Source organism: Ochlerotatus camptorhynchus, unplaced genomic scaffold, assembly GCF_037179485.1.
Source record: "Ochlerotatus camptorhynchus isolate MF236.1 unplaced genomic scaffold, CSIRO-AGI_Acam_v1.1 ptg000112l, whole genome shotgun sequence".
NCBI lineage: Eukaryota > Metazoa > Arthropoda > Insecta > Diptera > Culicidae > Ochlerotatus > Ochlerotatus camptorhynchus.
This window is the reverse complement of record NW_027040602.1, coordinates 3,328,737-3,349,192: the sequence shown is the minus strand read 5'-3', so window position 1 is coordinate 3,349,192 and position 20,456 is coordinate 3,328,737. Positions and strand designations below refer to the sequence as shown.

General features: G+C 39.0%; 1 protein-coding gene across 1 annotated transcript in view; it reads left to right on the top strand.

Annotated features, from left to right (window-relative positions):
* The first annotated feature begins 607 nt into the window (after positions 1-607).
* Hn (phenylalanine-4-hydroxylase) overlaps positions 608-20,456 on the top strand; it is a 74,488-nt gene continuing 54,639 nt past the window's right edge. Inside the window, exon 1 of the mRNA XM_065219911.1 lies at positions 608-700. Within this exon, the coding sequence (XP_065075983.1) occupies positions 653-700 (48 nt within the window). The 5' untranslated portion in view covers positions 608-652. The remainder of the gene's footprint in view (positions 701-20,456) is intronic.

Sequence of the window (20,456 nt, the reverse complement as noted above, 5' to 3'; positions counted from 1 at the left end):
CAACGCCTCCAAAAAGCTTCAACTAAAAATGTATTGATAGAATTGGAAACAAGATTTTTGGTGATAACAGTGGAAATTTTATCCCATGATTTCACTGGTATTTCAATAGAATTTATAATTGAATGATTGTTTTATAACCACCCTTTTACCTATATTGTTACTTGCTCTGTGTTTAAATACCCTGACCGATATTTTTATTTAGCGTCAAGTTAGCACAAAGGGAAATTAACATTCACAAATTAAAATGGGAAATTAACATTCACAAATCAAAATTTAAAAAAAAAGTAGTGTTTGAAATTAAAAATATGGATTGGTTAAAAATCAATATGAAATTGAGTTTAGATCTGTACAGGTTAACAGAGAAAACATTCGTTTACCGTCAGATCAAAAGTTAGGTTGCTCATGAGTAATTGGTTGGAAGTGATGAACCTTTGCTCGATAGCTTCATCCCAAATGAATTGATAAGACAGAGTGAACAAAAACCACACTTGAACCCACGCACACAGATAAATCAATCCCAATATTGATTTTGAGGCCTTTTGAACAATGCGAACCTCGTAGCTCGATTAGTGATAATTAGGTCATCATTCGAGCTGGGCCATACAGTGTTTGTGTTGTTCTGTGGTTTGTGTTACTCTTATGTGATTTCATCATGGCGCTGGTTGACAAAAAAAATGTAGACTGGATGGATTCCGCTGAGGTATGTGAAGATTGCCACGTTTTTATATGATTGCTAAGGTCAACAACATCCCGCAATGTGCTGCAAAAAATGTACCATAAAAATATTGTGTGTAGGTTTCTTTCACATTTTCATCATCCCGTGGGGACACTAAACATTTTTCCACCATCTCCTCTAAGAGGAAAAAAAAAACTCCGGACGGAACGACATCCGTAAAACCACAGTAAAGATCCAGTGTGGCTTGCTCTTGTATTTTTGCCATTCCACCCCCTCGTGGGAGATTCGTCTTCCAGCTCGGTGTTATTCACATTTGTTTCCCCTGTTAGCTGGATCTCACGAAGGGATGTGGTGAAGTAAAAGCTTTTTAACATTTCCGCTCGCTACATTGCATTGCGCTCAAATGATAGCTGCTCCAGCTGGGGTGACGGCACACTATAGGAAGAAAATTGTAAAATTCCGGTCACAATTGTTTCAATGCATCGAAGCTAGCTGCTTTCCTTTTAAACCGATCACAAGACTGGCATGACTTATTAAAGTGCACTGACAAGATCGATAGTAGGACAATTTCGACAATGCATGACGTGTAAATATTTACATCCCTGACAAATCTCAGGTAATCATGACTTTTTGATTTTTAATAAACAACGCGAATGCAGAAAAGAGACCTACTGAGTTATATCAAAATATTTACGCTGTGTGCAGTGAGAAAATTTCGACAATGTTGGCCGCTACTTTACACGAATTCTGAGTTCGATCAAAGTGTGGCGGTGGGAAACAAACCCTTGCAAGAATGTTCGTATATCATGTGTGGTCTCCATTCCTCCTCACTGTCAACTGGAAAGCTGCATTTAAAATAAAACCCGAAAAATGTAGAATGCACTCGAAAATGAATTACTCGTTTCGCAATATACGCTTCTTTCTTCCGATGATGATAGATGCACACGGGATGGTAAGAGGCGAGGTAGTGGAACTAAAGCAAAAATACCATACAGTCTGGCATATACATGCACTAATGGAAACGAGTGCTGCAGTAATTATGTTCCCTGCCACAACTTCTCAGGTGAATAAGTGTGCGCCAAAAGTGCTGTCAAGTTTTCCTGCAACACTTTATAACCGCAATTCGAGGAATTTCGCATTCCCTTCTCCTGTTACTCAACCAAAATTAACTGAATGCGAATGAATAATGCTTGTAGCGCTTTAATTTATCACATTGTAGACCAACAGTGTTATTGAGCAAAACAAATTTAACGTAGCTGTATGCACATTTCCCGAGTAGACACGAACATCAAGTTTTACTATTGAAATTGGGGAACAGAACATCAACATTTGCAATAAGTTAGATTAGTATAAGAGGTAAAATACTAGAAATAACATAAAAAAAATATATGGGAGCATAAGGACTGTTCAAGATATAAAACGGACATCAAAAAATGTCTGTAATTGTCATTGCTTAAATTCATCATACACTGAAAATATATTTTCGTTAATTTATTCACACTCATTTCGTAAAACCTGATTTCGTTGATGAAACAAATTTTTCGTTAATTGTGCAAAACATTCGTATTCCATGTCACTATGTTCAATGCCAACATTACGCATGATTCGTACAATACAAGAACGGTATTTCGTACGGACGTATGCAATGCATACGAAAATACTTCGTGCAACAATTTGTGCAACTCGAAAAACATTCGTGCATACAAGCTATTGCACGCGCGACATTCGTGAATATTACGAAACTATTCTTTGATTTGACGAACTGGATTCGTTTGTGGTACAATTGTGAGTGAGATTTTTAATATCGTTAAGAAAAGCGAATGTTTATAGATTTGTGATAGATCACCATGTCAGATTGTGACTGTGGAATTTCTTGGACACGATCCCCGGCATCGAGCATCATCTACAGCGGACACAGCGGAGGGCACATCTTGGAGGATTCAAACTGTAAATTATTTTTTTCTGAGTGTGGACAACATGACGAACGGATGCAGTCCTCTAGGGTCTACGAAATCCCAGATGGGGTGAGTAATATGCCCAATTTTTTTCGATTCCTGTTGGAACTAATTTTTTCTGCCTGAAGATCGTTTCCCAGACAAAACAATACGTTTGCGAGATTTCCAACTACTGGAGTTTAATTACCCCTGCGAAGGTGCGATGGATTTTGACATGAAATAATGGCGCACTTGAAGAAGGTTCGGGCATTCTGAAGGCTGCCGGCTACATCATTCTCGTAGGATGGGAAACATTATCAAATTCTTGGAATGTGCCATCGGCCAAGAAGCAAGGTTTTCGGCAATATTGGTGAAGCTCAAGCCATCTTTGATTTGAATTATCTTCCACTGCACTCAATGAAAATGATGTGAAGATATTCAATAAAGTTTTATTGATTTCCTAAATAGACAATTTTATTTACCCACAGATGTTTCATGTGCCTTCTCGTTCTATTTCGTACAATGTATGTTGTATTATGGGTCTACGAATGTTTCGTACTATTTGAAATACATGAGCTATTACACACGAATAAGTCGCATATGTTTTATGAAACATTCGTAAAGAATGAGATAACGCTTCGTAAAATACACGAGTGTAACGAATCAAACGATTTTATGATTTTAAACGAAACAAGCATCGTAAAAAGTACGAATCTACTTCGTTTCAGACAACAACGAATGTATTCATGAAACAAACGAACGATTTCGTTATATAAACTTAATTTAATTTTCAATGTATTACTAAGAGACGAACCAGCCTCTGGCTGAAAGTCTCACTAATAAAGATAACCTAACCTAACCTTCAGTATATCAATCACAATCAAACGCATAATTTCAGAATGAATCATAAAAGCATCATAAAAAATGCATTTACAAAATAGGGGAAATTGCCCTAATGTTGGCCTATGGATCTAAGATTGGGCCCATCGCTAAAAATCTGCTATTTATCAATGTTATCTAGATAACCGCGTCATTGGGATGGTACTAATGGATATTTTTGGTCGCTATTGAAAATTTAGTCCATTGCTGAATTTATGTATGGGCCCAAATTAAGGGGCATTTATGCCGACATTACATCCATTTCCCCTATCTTATTAAAAATTTTAGAAGAAGTGAAGCGGAGTTTTATGGTAGTTCGTAGGTAGTTATTATAGGGATAATGATTATAATTCCAAGGGACTTTAAAGCAAATTACATCCCCTACCAAAAAAATAAAGTTCAATAGTTCCATATTTTTGAAAACTGTCACTGAATAGCTTAAGCTTACGGTATAAGGAAGTATCAGTATTTTTGAAATATTATTGTAAATTTTCTAAAGATGTAAATGTTTGAAGAAAAATTACTGCAAATTATGCAAAGTCGTACAGACACTTTTTTCCCCGAAATTCATATTAATTTAAGTTGGTGTATTTAATCTATTAAAAAAGCTGAAACACAAAATATCTGGCTTGACGCATTTGCAACATTTATCCTGGCGTTCAAGTTGTATTTACATCAGTTTAAAAAAAGCATTTTAGAGCACATTTGATATAAAATTTTGTAAAAATTACATGATGCTTCAAATATATTGTTTATTATTTTATGTATATTGCTTATAAGTAGAGCTTAAAACTTGCCCAAGAAAGCATCAAGCTAAGTAGTCAAATAAAAAAGTTGGGACTGAAAATGTGCGTCCGTTTTATATTTATTTATTTATTCGTCGCCAATCAAATGTAGACCAGTTTAAATTACAAAAAAATACTTAACACCTATTTTAATTTTCAGTCTCTGACTAACCTCGAAAAGAAACGTTTTTTAAGAGCATTTTTGTTCATTGTCAAATCAATTGTTTCATAATGTTCATTATAACAAGACATCATTCAATTTAAAGGCGCGTTCCGGGCATAGTTTGTTCTTTGGTTGTTAATATAAAACATATTTCTGTTTATTAAGGAACGAGTGGGAGCATAAACATTTAGATTTTCTAAAATCTCTGTGGCATTCACTCTTTGTGCTACAACATCGTTTAAAAAAGCTATCATTGCAAACTGCCTTCGCTTTTCAAGTGCATCCAAATTGATCAACATACATCGAGACTCATAAGATGTTAAGGGTAAACTCGTCCAGCCTAACTTTCTTAGAGCAAATAATATAAACTGTTTTTGAACTCATTCAATGCGGTTTATATGAGTATCTTGATATCCAAAGTAACAAATCTAGAGCTTCTTGGCTATATTCAAAATTTATAAAGGTTTTATTGCAGTTGCAACCATTGCCTACAGCTTTATGACGGTCATATACAATGCAAGTCATGGAACATTTTATAGCTATCTACAAAACCCCTATAAAGCTTATAAATAACCAACTGATGCTTATGCTATTTTCACTTATTAAAGGTTTTATGATTACCTTGAAGTATTAAAAAAACAATATGAATTTCCCTTATAAAACCCAAAAATAAATCGTTATATTGCTATATAAGTAAGCGCAATAAAGCTAGTTGGCCATGAAACAGTTATTTTAAAACAATTATAAGTATTCAGTTGCAACTTGTCAGAAGTGTAAATGTGCGGTTTATTTCTACAACATAGAAAATAATCAAAACTTACCGGTATTTCCAAGCGGAGCGCAAAGAAAATCAACAAGATTGTTAGCATGAGCCCGTTTATTTGCTACAGTCAGCCGCAAACCTTCGTAAATAACTCCAAACAAGAAAAAAAAAATGCCGCTGCATTTTCTGCGGATGTCACAAGCTGTAAAGAGTGTGCTTCCTCACCATTGCATTGGTCGAAATACATGGAATGGTGACAGTTCTAGGACAAAAAAGTGGAAATCACGCATAACTTTTCATAAAGGTTAATTTACCATTCAAAACTTTTCCAAATGTTTGTAAAATTCATCGGTTGCACCCGTAGAATAGGAATATACATTTGCCCTCAAATAAAAAAATGAATTGCTCTTGTAAAAAGAAAATAGTGCTCGTGATAAAATCATGCCTTATGCTTTTCTGTTCTGCTTTCATTCAATGCACACTGGCACTGGGCCAGGAATGCAACCTTGCGGAGCAAAATTAATAATTCCGAAACGAAGCATTTCCGCGACTTGGTGCCTTCGGCAACGTTTCTCATCATAATAAGGACCATCTATTGACATAAACAAATAGTTCAAAACTCTTCCGCAAATATGGCGCCACAATCTTACTTCTTTCTCTGACGTTTTGACGTCTCTTTCAAAAACGTGAAATTTCCACAGCCTACTGGTTTCAAGTTAAATGGAGTTAAAAAATGTCGAAAATATAGTTTTTTCTTTCTGTTTCGGTTTTTTGCTTACAACCATATAATGTTGTATTTTTCTCTTATGCAAACATACTGGTTTAAGGTTCAAATTTTAAAGATATTGTTGAAAAAACGAAAAAAAAACAACGATTTTTGAACTTTAAAATCTCCCAAAGCGCAAAATTCCACAATCTGAAATTTTTAGCAAAAATTAAGCAATGCTCAATAAACAAAATATTAAAATTAGAGAGAGGTATACTTTTGGTTTTTTTTAGATTTCTTCATTTTAGTGGAACATGATTTTTTTCTATAGCTTTTTTTAATGCATTGAAATGGCGTTTTAAAGACTTGACGACTTTGGCAAAGTTGTTTATCTTGATAAAATAATCAACTCTTCTTAAGACGTTAAGACTTCACAGCCTACTTCAAATTTCACGTCTTTGAAAGAGCTGTTCATTTTGTCAAGACATCAGACATCAGACATCAAGTCTCCAAAACGTCAGAGAAAGAAGTTAGATTGTGGCGCCATCTTTGCGGAAGAGTTTTGAACTATTTGTTTATGTCAATAGATGGTCTTTATTATGATAAGAAACTTTGCAGAAGGCACCAAGTCGCGGAAATGCTTCGTTTCGGAGTTATTAATTCTGCTCCGCTAGGTTGCATTCCTGACCCAGTGTGCAATGTAAGCATTAGACATTTTAAGAAATTGCGCTTGGTGTTTTTCTTGCCTGCTGTCCTCTGTCGCCATATTATCATTATGAAAATGCCATCAGCCTTGGAATAAAATCCAAGAAATTTCAATAAAATAATGGCTAAATTAGATATCCGAAATGATTTCCAGTGTGCATTGGTATGAATTTATTTATTGAGATCTATTTTCTGTAAAATTGAGATGATTCCATCAAATTAATTTGATTTCTGAAACAATATGTTTTGTTAACTTGAATTATCTTGGAGGCGCATTTATTTAACGCTCATATTATCCCAATATACACGATAAAATTTCAAGCGCATATGTTTTGGAACTTCTAAAAAGTCATACATTTCCTTTAAGATTTTCACTAATGTCGCCATAAAACAAAATTGATTACATGGTGATCTTGACATCAACACTCAAACCTATTTTTACCGCTAACGATTTCCATATGGAAAAAAAAGTATCAGCAGAACAGAACAACAGCAAGCTAATTTATGGCGGTTGCTTTGAAGCAAATATAAATTAAATTGGATTTATAACTGATTTTCACAAAAGCGTAATAAGACTGCTTGAATACAATATTACTCTTAAAGAGGCTATGAGAACCTTTTGTAGAGTATGAGGCTTCTGACAGCTTTATTGTGATTCTCAAACATGCTTTATAAACCTTATCAAGAGTGGTTCACTAAGCTGGAAGACGATCTTATAGCGGTTATCAAAAGGTTGTGCTGGAGCTATTAACTTTATTGGCGGGTTTATAAAATTGATCTCAAAAACCACTAATAGAGTGCAATAAAACAAGAAATGCTGTTCATTCTGTCTGTTCGTGTCCATCGTGAGACTTGAGAGTTGCTTGATTTCTTCATTCAAACATTTCAAGTCATCAGACATATTCGACGTCATTGTTTGCAATGACGTAGATATAGTCTCTTTAGACGCTTGCGATATGTGATTCTTTATGGCCGTTAGGTTGCCAGAACAACCAGGGCTTTTAGTGCCCATAAGCTCTTTTTTTATTTCACTGAGCTGGCCCTCGAGGCGATCAATGGCTTCATGCACAACTTCCATATTGTTTTGCTGAGTTGAACACCGTTCGAAATAGTAGGGTAAATTTCTGTTCAATATGATGCACATAAATGGAGCGTCAAATATCATATAAGTTTACATTATAAATCATGTAAAGTTCTGAGACATTTCATGCAATGTAGCAAATTTCTGTTCAGTATGATGCACATAAATGGAGCGTCACATATCATTTAAGGTTACATTATATATCATGTAAAGTTCTGAGACATTTCATACAATGTAGCAAATATTGTATACAAAAGCCCATTGTTGCAAACAACATTGTCTACAAGTTGCTCGGTTGCATGAAATGAAATACAAGTTTACGTGAATGAATGTTTACATCACAATTAAAATTCAGAATTTTTATCTGTGAACGATGGACAACCTGGGTATTATTGTTAATGCTGTCGGCCAATAGCGTCTTTTGCTCTGTCAGCGAGTTTATGTCAATATTGAACGCAACGAGCGTTTGGCATGAGCTACAACAAGGTAGCACATATGACTGCGGATCAATTTTCTTATCCCTTTGACCGCGCAGGACAGTAACTCCCACGCAGGCTACATGAAACGTTCGCATACATCCGACGCAGGTCCACATTACCGTATCAACGGTAGAATCGAGCGAGCAAATTTCACAGCTCATATTCAATACACACAGATAAAAATTCTGAATTTTAATAGTGATGTAAACATTTATACACGTAAACTTGTATTTCATTTCACGCAACCGAGCAACTTGTAAACAATGTTGTTTGCAACAATGGGCTTTTGTATACAATATTTGCTACATTGCATGAAATGTCTCAGAACTTTACATGATATATAATGTAAACTTAAATGATATGTGACGCTCCATTTATGTGCATCATACTGAACAGAAATTTACACAACTTTTTCGAACTGTACAAACAGTACACAAACAAAAAAAGCGAAGCGTCAACAAAAAAAATAAATCAAAAGCGCGTGGCCGGGAACGAATTAAAAACGCGTCTCCACTAACTGACGACGAAAATACGATTTCTACAACTTGAACAGTCCTTAGCAAAGTCAGTTAATCAATTTAATTATTGCTGGAGGTGGCTGAGTTTGATTACTGGTCCAGTCTAGGAATATTTCGAGCTGGAAAATTTCTCGACTTCCCTGAGCTTTGAGTATGACTGTACTTGCCACACAATTATACTAATGCTAAAGTGGTACAGCCATCGAGAGCTCTTAATTAATAACTGTGAAAGGGCTAAAAGCCACTAAGTTGAGAGCACGCAATAAACTAATATGCGATAAGCAATAAGCTTGAAATGTAAATTACCCTTTAATAACATTATTAGCTATTAATTTGTATAGCGCATAGCTTACCAATAACATAATAAGATATTGATTGCAAAATTTGATATTATTTTGCTCTGGTTGTGCTTACCTTCTCTACCCCCTCTACAAATACGAATAACACTCTGCACCAGATGACTCTCAAAAAAAAATCAAGGTGATGACAGCTAAAGATTAAAATTTTACTCAAGAAATGTTACTGTCCCAGCCCAGAGCTCAAGAACCTGACAAGTTAAATAGGACCTGAAAATTATACTCCGTGATGATCATTGAGATTTCTTACCTAGGTAGAAGGTAGAATGGTTCTTAATTTCACAAAACTCATTTCAACTCATTTGCTGTATTTAATATAACCCACCCCCTTCCTTCCCACATCATGGCAATCCAGCTTACCACTGTTCCACTCAGGTAGCAATAAAATATAAATTATTGAACTTTTCTCATTAACCTGAAAGTGTACCTATATACACCTCCGCACCCTATAGTGACTGTGAAGAAATACACCGGCAAACGAGTCATCATTTCTCGCTTTACACACGTACAGCTACCACGTTCCCCTAAGAGGGGTTTTAGAAATGGTGTTCCACCAACTCAAACGCCAAGATTGCTAGCTGGTCGTCCACTCCGTTGATCATATTTGCTGGCCCCAGTTCGTACCAGCCAGCCAGGGTAGTCAATAACACACAATCAATGCTCAACATGCCAAGAGGATGCTCCCGTCACCGCACCGCCAGCGAAGGACGACGCTGATGATGATGGAGCCCGGCGAGAAGGAACAGAGAGAGCTATAACAAGTATTATTGCAAGTATATTGAAGTTTATGAAATTCTTTTCTTCTCGTCGATATTACATTTTTACCCAATTCCGCTCCATTATAGCTTTCTGATGGTTATGAAATTCGCAGCCGTTCTGTTCTGCAGCTGCTACCCGCCGCGGTGTGTTGTGAAGTTGTTATAGCAGATTTTTCCACTGAATGGGGTTTCATTGCTTGTGGATGCGATGGTTTTACTATTCACGGATGTTTCATCCGTTCGTCAGATTCTCGGTAACAGGATATCTACGATCGTTTTGAAATTTGACCCTTTCATGAAATTATCAGACGAAGTACATCAAGCCCATTGGAATTTGAAACTGAAAAAAAAAAGCTTTGGTTACGGAACCGATCATTTTGAATGCATTTGAAATGATTGTACGATTTTCAGGAATACGTATTGATAGGTTGTGAAAAGCTTTTTACTACTGTTTGTGGCTTTGGGACCATGCTGACCTACAATTCACCACCAATTTGTGTGGGCGGCTTACACCGCATGATGGGGTACGACGAACGAAGCTCTTCAACGTTTACAATCAAATGATGATTTCTTTGCAACAGTGATAGAGAGAGAGAGAGAGGAGTGTATGTTTAGTTATTGATGATTTCCTGGAAATTTTTCAAATAATTTAAGCTGATTTGGTTGCAACTTGGAGCAAGTCATACGAAATTTATCGAGATTTTGCGTTTGAATAGTTGGTCAATTAATTCAGCCTAAATTTTACAAGAACTGCTCGTATACCAACAGGACGCACGTTATTATGCTAAATGGTGTAGAGCCATTAGACCGAATGCCATTAACCTGAAAAATATTAAGCATTATGCCGAACGGGTAATTAGACTGAAAATTGAAAAATCGAGCTTCTGACTGAAACAACATCATTCTGTGGGATGGTGCACGGCGGTAAACGCTGGTAAATTTAAAATAATCTTACTTGTTTCTGCAGAGAAAAGTGTAAAACATTTCGGTCCTTGAATGTTTTCAAGATTCCAAATTTGAAAAGGAAAAAAAAAATATTGTTAAGAAGATACTGAGAAGCAAAGTACACATGATCGGGGAGCACGTGTGTATGAGCAAATATGCGAAAAAATCTACGGCAACCGGTGGGATTTGAACCCACAAATCCGTTTCAGTATATGGGCGTCAATTATATTACGGGACCGCTTGACGATATACGAGTATTTGGCTAATGAACATCTAGCATTCAAATCCGTTTCCACTATGGCATTTATTCGCAGGCCGATCATGTGTGGCAATACCGCTTTAGCTTCTCATTGTCAGTAGATGATGAACAATCACAACTCTATTGACGTGCGTCAAATATCTCGAATACGGGTTGTTCGATTAAATTTGACTAAAGCCCCTACCACCGGACCGCACCGATGCTATCAGAGATGTTTACTTTTCCACACATGTTATGTCGATCATGTGTGCTCTGCTGTTCGGTTTCTACTAAAGGGTGTCCACAGTTAAATTGCATCACTTTAAAAAAGCTGTAACATTTCGATCTTTGGGTTAATTTTTATGGAATTTTGGGTGAGATGGCCTCAGCGTGTATTGTTTACACGGCGTGAGTTTCATTGTGAAATTTCTAGTAGTTTTGAAAATAGAGTAAAAGGAACGTGACACTCACCTCAACAACCCACATCTTTCACACCAAGCCATCGGAAATATGTTGGGAATCCAACAATCTACTGTTTCTCGTGTCACAAAACGTTTCGGAGAACGTTCAACTGTCGTATCATCGTATTCATCTTTGCATACTTGTTTTTCATATTCGGTCATATTTGATTTAAAATCAAAAACTTATAAATGGTGAAATAATGTTCAAAAATTTAAAAACAAACAATCAAATATTTAGCGGTGCCGGTGGTGTAATGGTAAGTGTGATTATTTCTTGTCCCAGCACGCCTGTGTACAATCCCAGCCGGCGCCGCCGCGATGTTCTGAGGCATAACATCTCTGATCACGCCTTCCTTCGGGTCTATAGGTAGGGTCCAGGTGTGTGAGCTACCTCCCTGGCGTCAGTAGCATTGGTTCTCAGCACGAAAAACAAGATCGATGGAAAACAAATCAAGGGAAAAGAAAACCAACAAATATTGCAATAGCTATATATTTATTTATATATTATTATTATAGTCCATCTGACATGATAGTCTCAATGAAACACTTAAATCTAAATGTAGTCACTCATTAAAAATTAAAAATTGGCCAACTGCAAACGATGATGAACATCGAGGCATTGATGTCAAAGTCAAATAGGTCAGAGGCTTCGTTGAATTGATGAATCATGGCGACAAAGGAACTGTTTGCAGCATAGTTGGTTGCATGTACTACTTCATGTAGCAAGGTTCTCGGACGGAGTGTTCGGGCAGGAGCATACAGATTAATTTTGGCCAGTAACTCAGGAACATCATATTCTGCGAGTAAAACTTTAGCAACGAAGACGACCTGCGATATGTTTCGTCGCTTAGCAAGAGTATCCAAACCCAGTAAACGGCAGCGGTCAGCATACGGTGGTAAATTCAGCGGGTCACTCCATGGAAGATAGCGCAGTGCGTATCTGACGAATTTGTGTTGAACAGCTTCGAATCGTCCACTCCATACAGCTTGGTAGGGATTCCAGACAACACACGCGAATTCCAGTAGTGAGCGTACCAATGAACAGTAAAGGGCTTTAAAACACAGAGGATCACGAAATTCCTTAGATATCTTGAACATGAATCCAAGCTGTCGATCGTGGTTGAGAAGTGGCGAGTGTATGTGAGTTTTTCATCCAACATGACACCGAGGTCTTTAACGTGATCGACACGTTAAACTGCAGTTCCAGCAACGTTATAATCAAACAAAATGGCAGTCCTAGTTCGACGGAAACTAATTACGCAGCACTTTGAGACGCACAGGACCATACAATTACGTTCACACCAATCATTAAAGATTTCAAGAAGGTTTTGTAGTTCTAAACAGTCGGCATAGCCTAGAACGACTAGATAAATCTTCAAGTCATCGGCAAAAAACAATTACCTCCACGTAGTAGAATAAACGTTACATCGTTCACAAATAAAGAGAAGAGCATTGGTCCCAAAGTTCTACCCTGTGGAACTCCTGATCTGTTCGAGAAACAGTACGATGAGTAGTTTCCAATGCATACAGTAACTTCACGTTGCACGAGGTACGATCTAAGCCAGCTGCAGAAGGAAACAGAACATCCAATTTTTTCAAGCTTTGCTAGCAGAACGTCGTGCACAACTCTATCAAACGCAGCTTTAAGATCAGTGTAGATGGCATCCACTTGAAGTTTCTTGCATACATTTTCCATACAGAACGACGTAAAGCTGACGAGATTAGTTTCCACGGAGCGGCCAGGAAAGAAACCATGTTGACATGTACTTATGTAATGCTTGCAGGAAGCAAACAAGCTCTCATTTATCAGCGACTCAAACACCTTAGATTCAACCCCAAGCGAGGTTATCCCACGGTAGTTTTCCACATTGAGTTTGTCTCCTTTCTTGAAAACAGGGAACATAGTAGAGCGTTTCCATAGTGCGGGAAATTTCTGTTGACAGGTTGAAGAGCAAGGACAACGGAGCAGCTAAGATATCGGAGCATTTTTTTAGGGCAGCAGATGGAATAACACTCGGACCTGGTGAAAATGATGATTTGGTTTTACTCATCACAGAGAGAACCATTTGTACATCTACGGCAAAACATTCATGTTTACGACGTCGGTTGGCACATCACGGACGGCTTGCTCAATTTCTGCTTGCGATGGGAAGTCATTCGAGAAGACGCTTAAGAAGTGCCTAGTAAATAGGCTGCATTTGTCCTCAGTTGTCAATGCTACGTCATTGCCGAGAAACATTTTTGACGGCAGTCCAGTTTCCTTCCTCTTAGTATTCACAAACGACCAGAATCCCTTGGGGTGACATTGTATATTTTGTTGAGTATGAATTACATACCTCTTGTAAAGAAGCTTGTTGTAGTGGCGATAATCATTGCTGGCAATTGAAAAATTTCGCTTGGTAAGGGTACATCGTCGATGAGTGAGAGCACGGAGAGCTCTAGATCGCACTCGTTTCAGGTTGCGGAGAGTAGCGTTAGACCAAGGCGGTTTTCTTGGAGGTTGGCACTTCGGTACTGAAGCACAAACACAGTCGCGCAAAAGGCTATTATAGCGAGCGGCTGCTGTATCGATATCAAGGTCATTCAACACGTTTCAGTTGATCCGGGACAAGGAACGTCTCAGCAAACGGAAATCGGTCTTCCGGAAATTGAGTCGAGTGGCAGTCATGGTTTCATCAAAACGAATTTGAGATCCGTTCGCGATAGATATATCCAAAGCAGGGTGGAAATTGTCAAGAGGAACGATGACAACAGGCGCTTCAACGACGACACAGTCCAGAAGTGCACTTTCGCTAACAAAAACCAAGTCAAGATAACGAGACTGAAAATTGGGAACAAGGTTTATCTGGCTCAGTCCATGAAAAGCCGTGCCGTCAACAAGCAAGCGGCTGGCAGGAGTAGTTGAAGATGCAATCGGATCTGGAAACGCATAACCCTGGGCTAAGGGTGACCAGCTAAGCCCAGGCTGATTAAAATCACCAAGCAGAAGAAGCACATCCGTTATATCAGCCATGGACGATGCAAATTCTGTAGCATCCAGATGAAGCTGCATTGTGGTGCAGTCATGTCGACGTTCAGGGGGAATATACACCGCTCCAATGAGGATGTCCCGCGAAGTGAGGCTGACCTTAACCCAAACCGCTTCAATTGTAGTAAATAGTTCGTTGGAGATTACGCAGGAGGCGAATTCGTTGGAAACAGCGATGAGAACACCACCACCGCGAGTACGAATGCTGTTGGATGAATTACGGTCTAATCTGTAGACAGTAAAAGAGTCACCAAACAGTTGCACTGAATTGATCCTCCCATCAAGCCAAGTTTCCGTGAATACATAAACGTCATTTTCCCCGTCAAGCGCAGCCAGATAAACATCGTCCAATTTAGTCATGAGCCCCCTGGTGTTCTGATAGTAGACACGTAAACCGCTAGAGGGTTCGGTGCGAGCCGTGTCAATGATAACTTGTCCAGGATCCGCACGAGAGAACGGTGAACTATCAGGTAGCGAAAGATCACCTGACGTAGAAAGGCTCGAAGTGGTGGCCATAAGCGAAGATGAACTGAAACGAAGTGGCGGATCAACAGTTGAATTCACATGGACGAGTTCATACTTGCCGTAAACGAGTGGTTGGAAGACCCCTCCACCAGGCCCGCACACAGGGCCGGGACTGCTGCAGGTCGCTGGCGGGAATGGCTCGACTGTGGCGGGGGCCTCGGGGGCATCCATGATGCCAACGGCAGTGCGTCCCAGTAAACAAACAGAAGTTGATTCATGATATCATCATATCAATCTTCGGCAGGACTAGATCAGATTAGCTGAATGCTTCTTCCGGTGAATTTTCTGTGGAGCGTCTCGGCTTCTGGTATGGTGGGGCTGGTATACTGTTAATGTTATCTTCAGACCACAATTGTCGAGGAGCAGACATATACAATGGCACTCTGGAAACCAAGAATTTTTCAGACAGAGCAGTTGTTGCTTGCTGATTATACTTGCCTACAATTGGAGTTTGGAAGACCCCCTCTCCTAACTCAAACGCAGGGCTGGGACGACTGTTGAACGCTGGCAGCATAGGCTCGACTGCGATGATAGGATCAGGGGCTTCCACAAGGCTAGTTGCAAGTGTGCGTCCGAGTGTCGAGTTGAATAAAGCAGGTTGTGCTTTTATCGGAAATGATCGGCTGTAGGCATAATACATTTCAGGAAGTGGATTGTTCGAAATAATGTCGTACTTGCCTGAGATAGGGTTTTGGAAGACCCCTTCATCAAATCCAAACACAGGACAGGGACGGCTGGAGGTCGCTGGAGGGAATAACTCGACTGTGATGGATGAATTAGGGGCTTCCATAACACATATGGCAGGCGTGCGTCCCGGTGTCCAACATGGGTCAATCACGAAGGAGTTCATTGTTGAAGTTCGACTAGAAGTGATAATCGTTTCAGGGACGGAATTATTCAGAAAGCGATCATACTTGCCTGCGGTTGGATTTTGGAAGACCCCGTTTCCGGACTCAAACACAGGACCGGGACGACTGCAGGTCGATGGCAGGAGAGGCTCGACTGTAATGAGGGGATCAGGGGCTCATCAAGTTGCAAAGAACACGAGTCGTAGTTTATCCAACGAGGCTTGCTGAGTTGGATAATTACAACGAGTGTTGAGAAAATCGAATTTTGCAACGAATTGCATACACTGTTATTTCGAGCTCTGATTTGTTGGAAAATCTCGAAACGCCATTTTGAAATTTTAACGCAAGATTCAAAATGCCTAAGTTTTGGCAAAAATGTAAATGAATTATGAAAATATATGCTATTTTCTACCACTTCCAGCACAAGGGTTCACAATCTACGGAAAATCCTTTCAAAGCTAGCTACATCACTGAATAATCCGCTGTCTACAAGCACTCCCTACTATCACTACCCTACTAAAGAAGCAACACTCTGCAAACCATAAGACAGTAAATAGGTTTCTTGATTAAATTTAACGCCTTTTTAAAACCCACACCGCCCTGAGATTAAATCACGTATCTGCCATTACCTTTTCATTTCCTTGTTGAAGGTTCTACTGACATTAATGCAGCGGCCTTGCTTTCAACTGCGGGGAAGGAAATAAAAATAATCTCATCACCCCTCCAAACTAACATCGTTCAGAAGCGGAAAGCTAACTTAGTCCTTCATCAACAAACACACGCCCACTTTAGGGTGGGCCGCAAATTGAAAATCATTCAAGTACGATTAGTTTTTGACACTGACACTGACAAGAAATGTATTCCATTTTCGCAATGACCCACTGTTTGCTAGACGAGCCGCATAGCTCAAAATCAAAACAGCATCATTGATAAGTTAACTTTTTTGAACACCCCACCTCACACAGTTATAAAAAGGATCCTACCAGAGGATGTCAACATCGCAACGCAACTTTACAATCTGGAAATGTGCTAAGCTGAGAGGTCATAGTTTTTGTATCCTGGAACGAACTCGATGCATTAGAGCCGGGCAATGTCACATTTCGCTTCGCTGCTTCTACTTGAAACCTGCCAACTAGAAAGATTCATTAGTTTTTGCAGTGCTGACTCTCGTGCTGCAACAGAACCTGCACTTTGGTGAAAAGTTTTCCAAATTGCATCCCAACTGCACGCGGAGAGCTATCTGCCACCCCGCTGAGCATCGTCTCGTCTTCATCGTCGTCGTTGATGTCAGTTTGTTTGTATATGTAGCTTCTTTTGGGGTTCGGGCACGCGTAAATTCATTTGAGTGAAATAATATTTTCATTCAATTTTCTTTATGAAATAAATTTAAATTAACTTATGCTTCTTATCCGGCGCACTCGGGCATCTTCAGATTTTGGTCATGTCCGAGGTCTGCTTGGTACCACACCACCATCGTCGTCGTCATCGTCATCGTTGGGAGGGAGTCTTTCGTTGACAATACCGCGACATTAATGCATTACAGTTAGTTCCTATTCCAGAAGCGCCGACTTTGTAGGGGCACAGAAAAACAAGCCCCCTATTTGAGATAATTCTTGAGATTATGTTTCGATTTATGTGACCTATTGGACTTGCCTCGAAGTTTCCTGCGCTTGCCCCTTGCATCCCTGCCATTTGATACATAATATTGGCTCAAACCCAACGTCACTGTCCTATTCATTGGCCTACTCCCTGCAGCGAAGTAGAAGCGATGTTGTTAGAACTCCCTCCTCTTTCCGTTGGTTCCTACTTGCATACACGTAGATGCATCCTCTTTCCTGGAAGAACAATTTTAAATTTATTGCAATTTTTCGCGCTCGCACTAGTTTGTGCTTCCTTCAAGATTTTGTCCCATATATTTTGGGGGATTTCTCATGTACAGTGCTGCATGGTTCACTATGCTGCTGCATACAGGTGCACTGTGGGATTTGAATGGGAAGTGGTGGTCTTATCAGGTGCCAATTCTTTTTTTGTGAATTTTCGCCGAAAACTGTTTACCTCTCCCACTACGTTACGAAGATCATGCTAGTTTGATAAATTACTAAGAGATAAAACGCCACCCACAAAACATCCCACAGTGCAGTTTTCCACCGTAGAAAAGTTGAAACGTGGGAAGAACTGTGTGCACTCGGTTTCTAGATCAAGCTTTAATTTATGGAAAGATTTATGTGCTTTTGTTCGAACATCCATGGCATGTGAGCAGCTACGGAGAAAACCCTTTCAATGGTCAAAAAAAATCCGCTCTTTCTCAGCAGGTGGAAAGCGGGATCGCTTGAAGCAAAGCTTTCAACGTGGTTGATTTTTTTCATGTTCTTGTGCATTCATTCCTAGGTGGGTAGGTTGTTGGTGCAATTCGTTGGAAAATATTGTTACCGCTAATGGTTGGTATTCCTGCTATGTTAGCACAATTCCGCGAAACAAAACATTACTGTTGCCGAGTGGAATTATGGAATACAGGAGAATCGATATGAGCGGTTGCATATTCAGATTAGAAATTAATCCCTTGATAGCCATTCACATGTTGGACCAATTTGATGCTACGATTACTTTGTACTTTAGTTACTTCAATCAACGCATCAAATTGCTTACGTAATTTAACATTAAAACTAGCCCAGGATTGTACTTTTATATAGTTTTACGACAACGCTCGGCGTTAACGGCCTATTGAGTATTAAACCATAAAATCCTACCATGACCGAGGGAAAGCGGGGAAATTCAACCTACTGCCTCATAAACTAACCGAAAGCGACAACGTAGAGGGCTGCCTCCGAATGCCTTATAGAACGGAATGTAAAAAAAACTCTTTACGGTAATGGTACCTTCCCCATACCAACTCTACTTACACTTTGACCACCGGCACCTCCGCACCGACTCCGCAACGAGATAAAAATATCATCTTCTTGGATTAGCTAAATTGAGCCATAAACAATTTCTTCCATCCAACCGGCAAAATGTGAGAATGCGAAAGCACCCAAGCCGGAGATTGGGTTTGGTTTACTGGTTTCGTCTAAAATTAGATGATGGCCATAAAAGGAAGATTTTGTCGTTTGAATTTTGACTTTCCTTTTCGCGACACACACACACACACACTTCTCCGACTTCTGACTTCTGTTACATAAAACATTTCTCATCTTTATTAGGAAAATTTTCAGTCTGCACTGCTGAAATTGCTGTTTTCATTCTTTATGACTAACTGATCAGGAAGGTGAGTCAATAATTATTGAACAACGTTTGATTATATGAGGAAAGATTATATCTTGAATTAAATTAAATTGTGTTCTACTTATAATACAAACTTCAAATATTTATTGCGATTGTCTACGGTCCATACAAATTTCCTCCAATCGAAGAGTGCTGTGTTCGTTGGGTGTTTTCTTTAGTCGCGAGTCGTTTTGTTTTTTGCTTCTGTCATTTTTTGAAGAATTTTAGCTATGTTTTTGTAAATGACTTCAACTATACAAAAAAAATTAGTGTCTGTGTTTATAATGGAGCTTTTAATGATAATCCAGGATCAATAAGTCATGTGTGCATGGAAGCTTGTGAACAGTAGCAGCTGTAAAAGAATCATCTAGAGCAAGAGGAGGAAGACAATGGTGACATTAATGCCTTTTTTTAAACTATTTCGTTTATTTACTAGGCTCAGTCGTGTGTGACACTTTGCGGAGCCAAAAATCCGTAATTTTTTAATTAACAGCAGTAATCTTCTTTATTGCTTTGTCCATATTACTTTACTCTGATTATTTCATAGTTCATCATATATAGTATTATGTTACCTATGGTGGGGATTGGGAGGGAACAATTGAAACGATTTAGATCGGTAGAGTGAAATTGTCAACTCCCTGTTGTGACATGTGCATCGCACATGTTAATAAATCCCAAATTCTCAAGGACCACACTCATCGGCACCCTGTAGATTTCCAACGCCATTGAACTGCGATATGCAACGAATGCAAATGAGTCTATAAAGCAGTTCGATGCCTTAAAGCCTGACACGACAATAAATGTGTTAGGGACATATTTCACCCGACGACGCGCAAACAGCGTGTCGTTATCAAGCGCATTTGGTTTGGCGCAATTAGCCTTCTCCAGAATTCTCTCTCCCTGTCCTCTCTCATTTCCAGTATCGATCGCTGATTGGTGATTCAATACATAATATTACATTAGTTCTTTCAAGTGTTTCCAAGCTAAGCTATGTCAGTAGAATTTAGTAAAACCCGAATAAATTCATTCTTAGTTTGATCCTCATACGAGCAGGTTCAATTAATGGCAACATATCAGTCAAACAAATTCAAAGTTACATGGCGACCGTGACAAGTGGCCGCTGCCTGTGAAACAAAGTGCAAAGTGCCTACAGGCCATTTTTGGCCTCAAAGTGAATGTAATTGCATAAGTTGAAAGTGTTCGAAAAAAACAGACGGTAAGCGAAGACGCTTGGAAGTTTTCATAATGCCGTAAAGATGCAGATTTTTAGAATTGCGGCGAACATAAGTGTTGCTAGTGTTCGTTATGAAAAGTGCACTATAATAAGTGGTAATATTCTGCTCGCGAAAA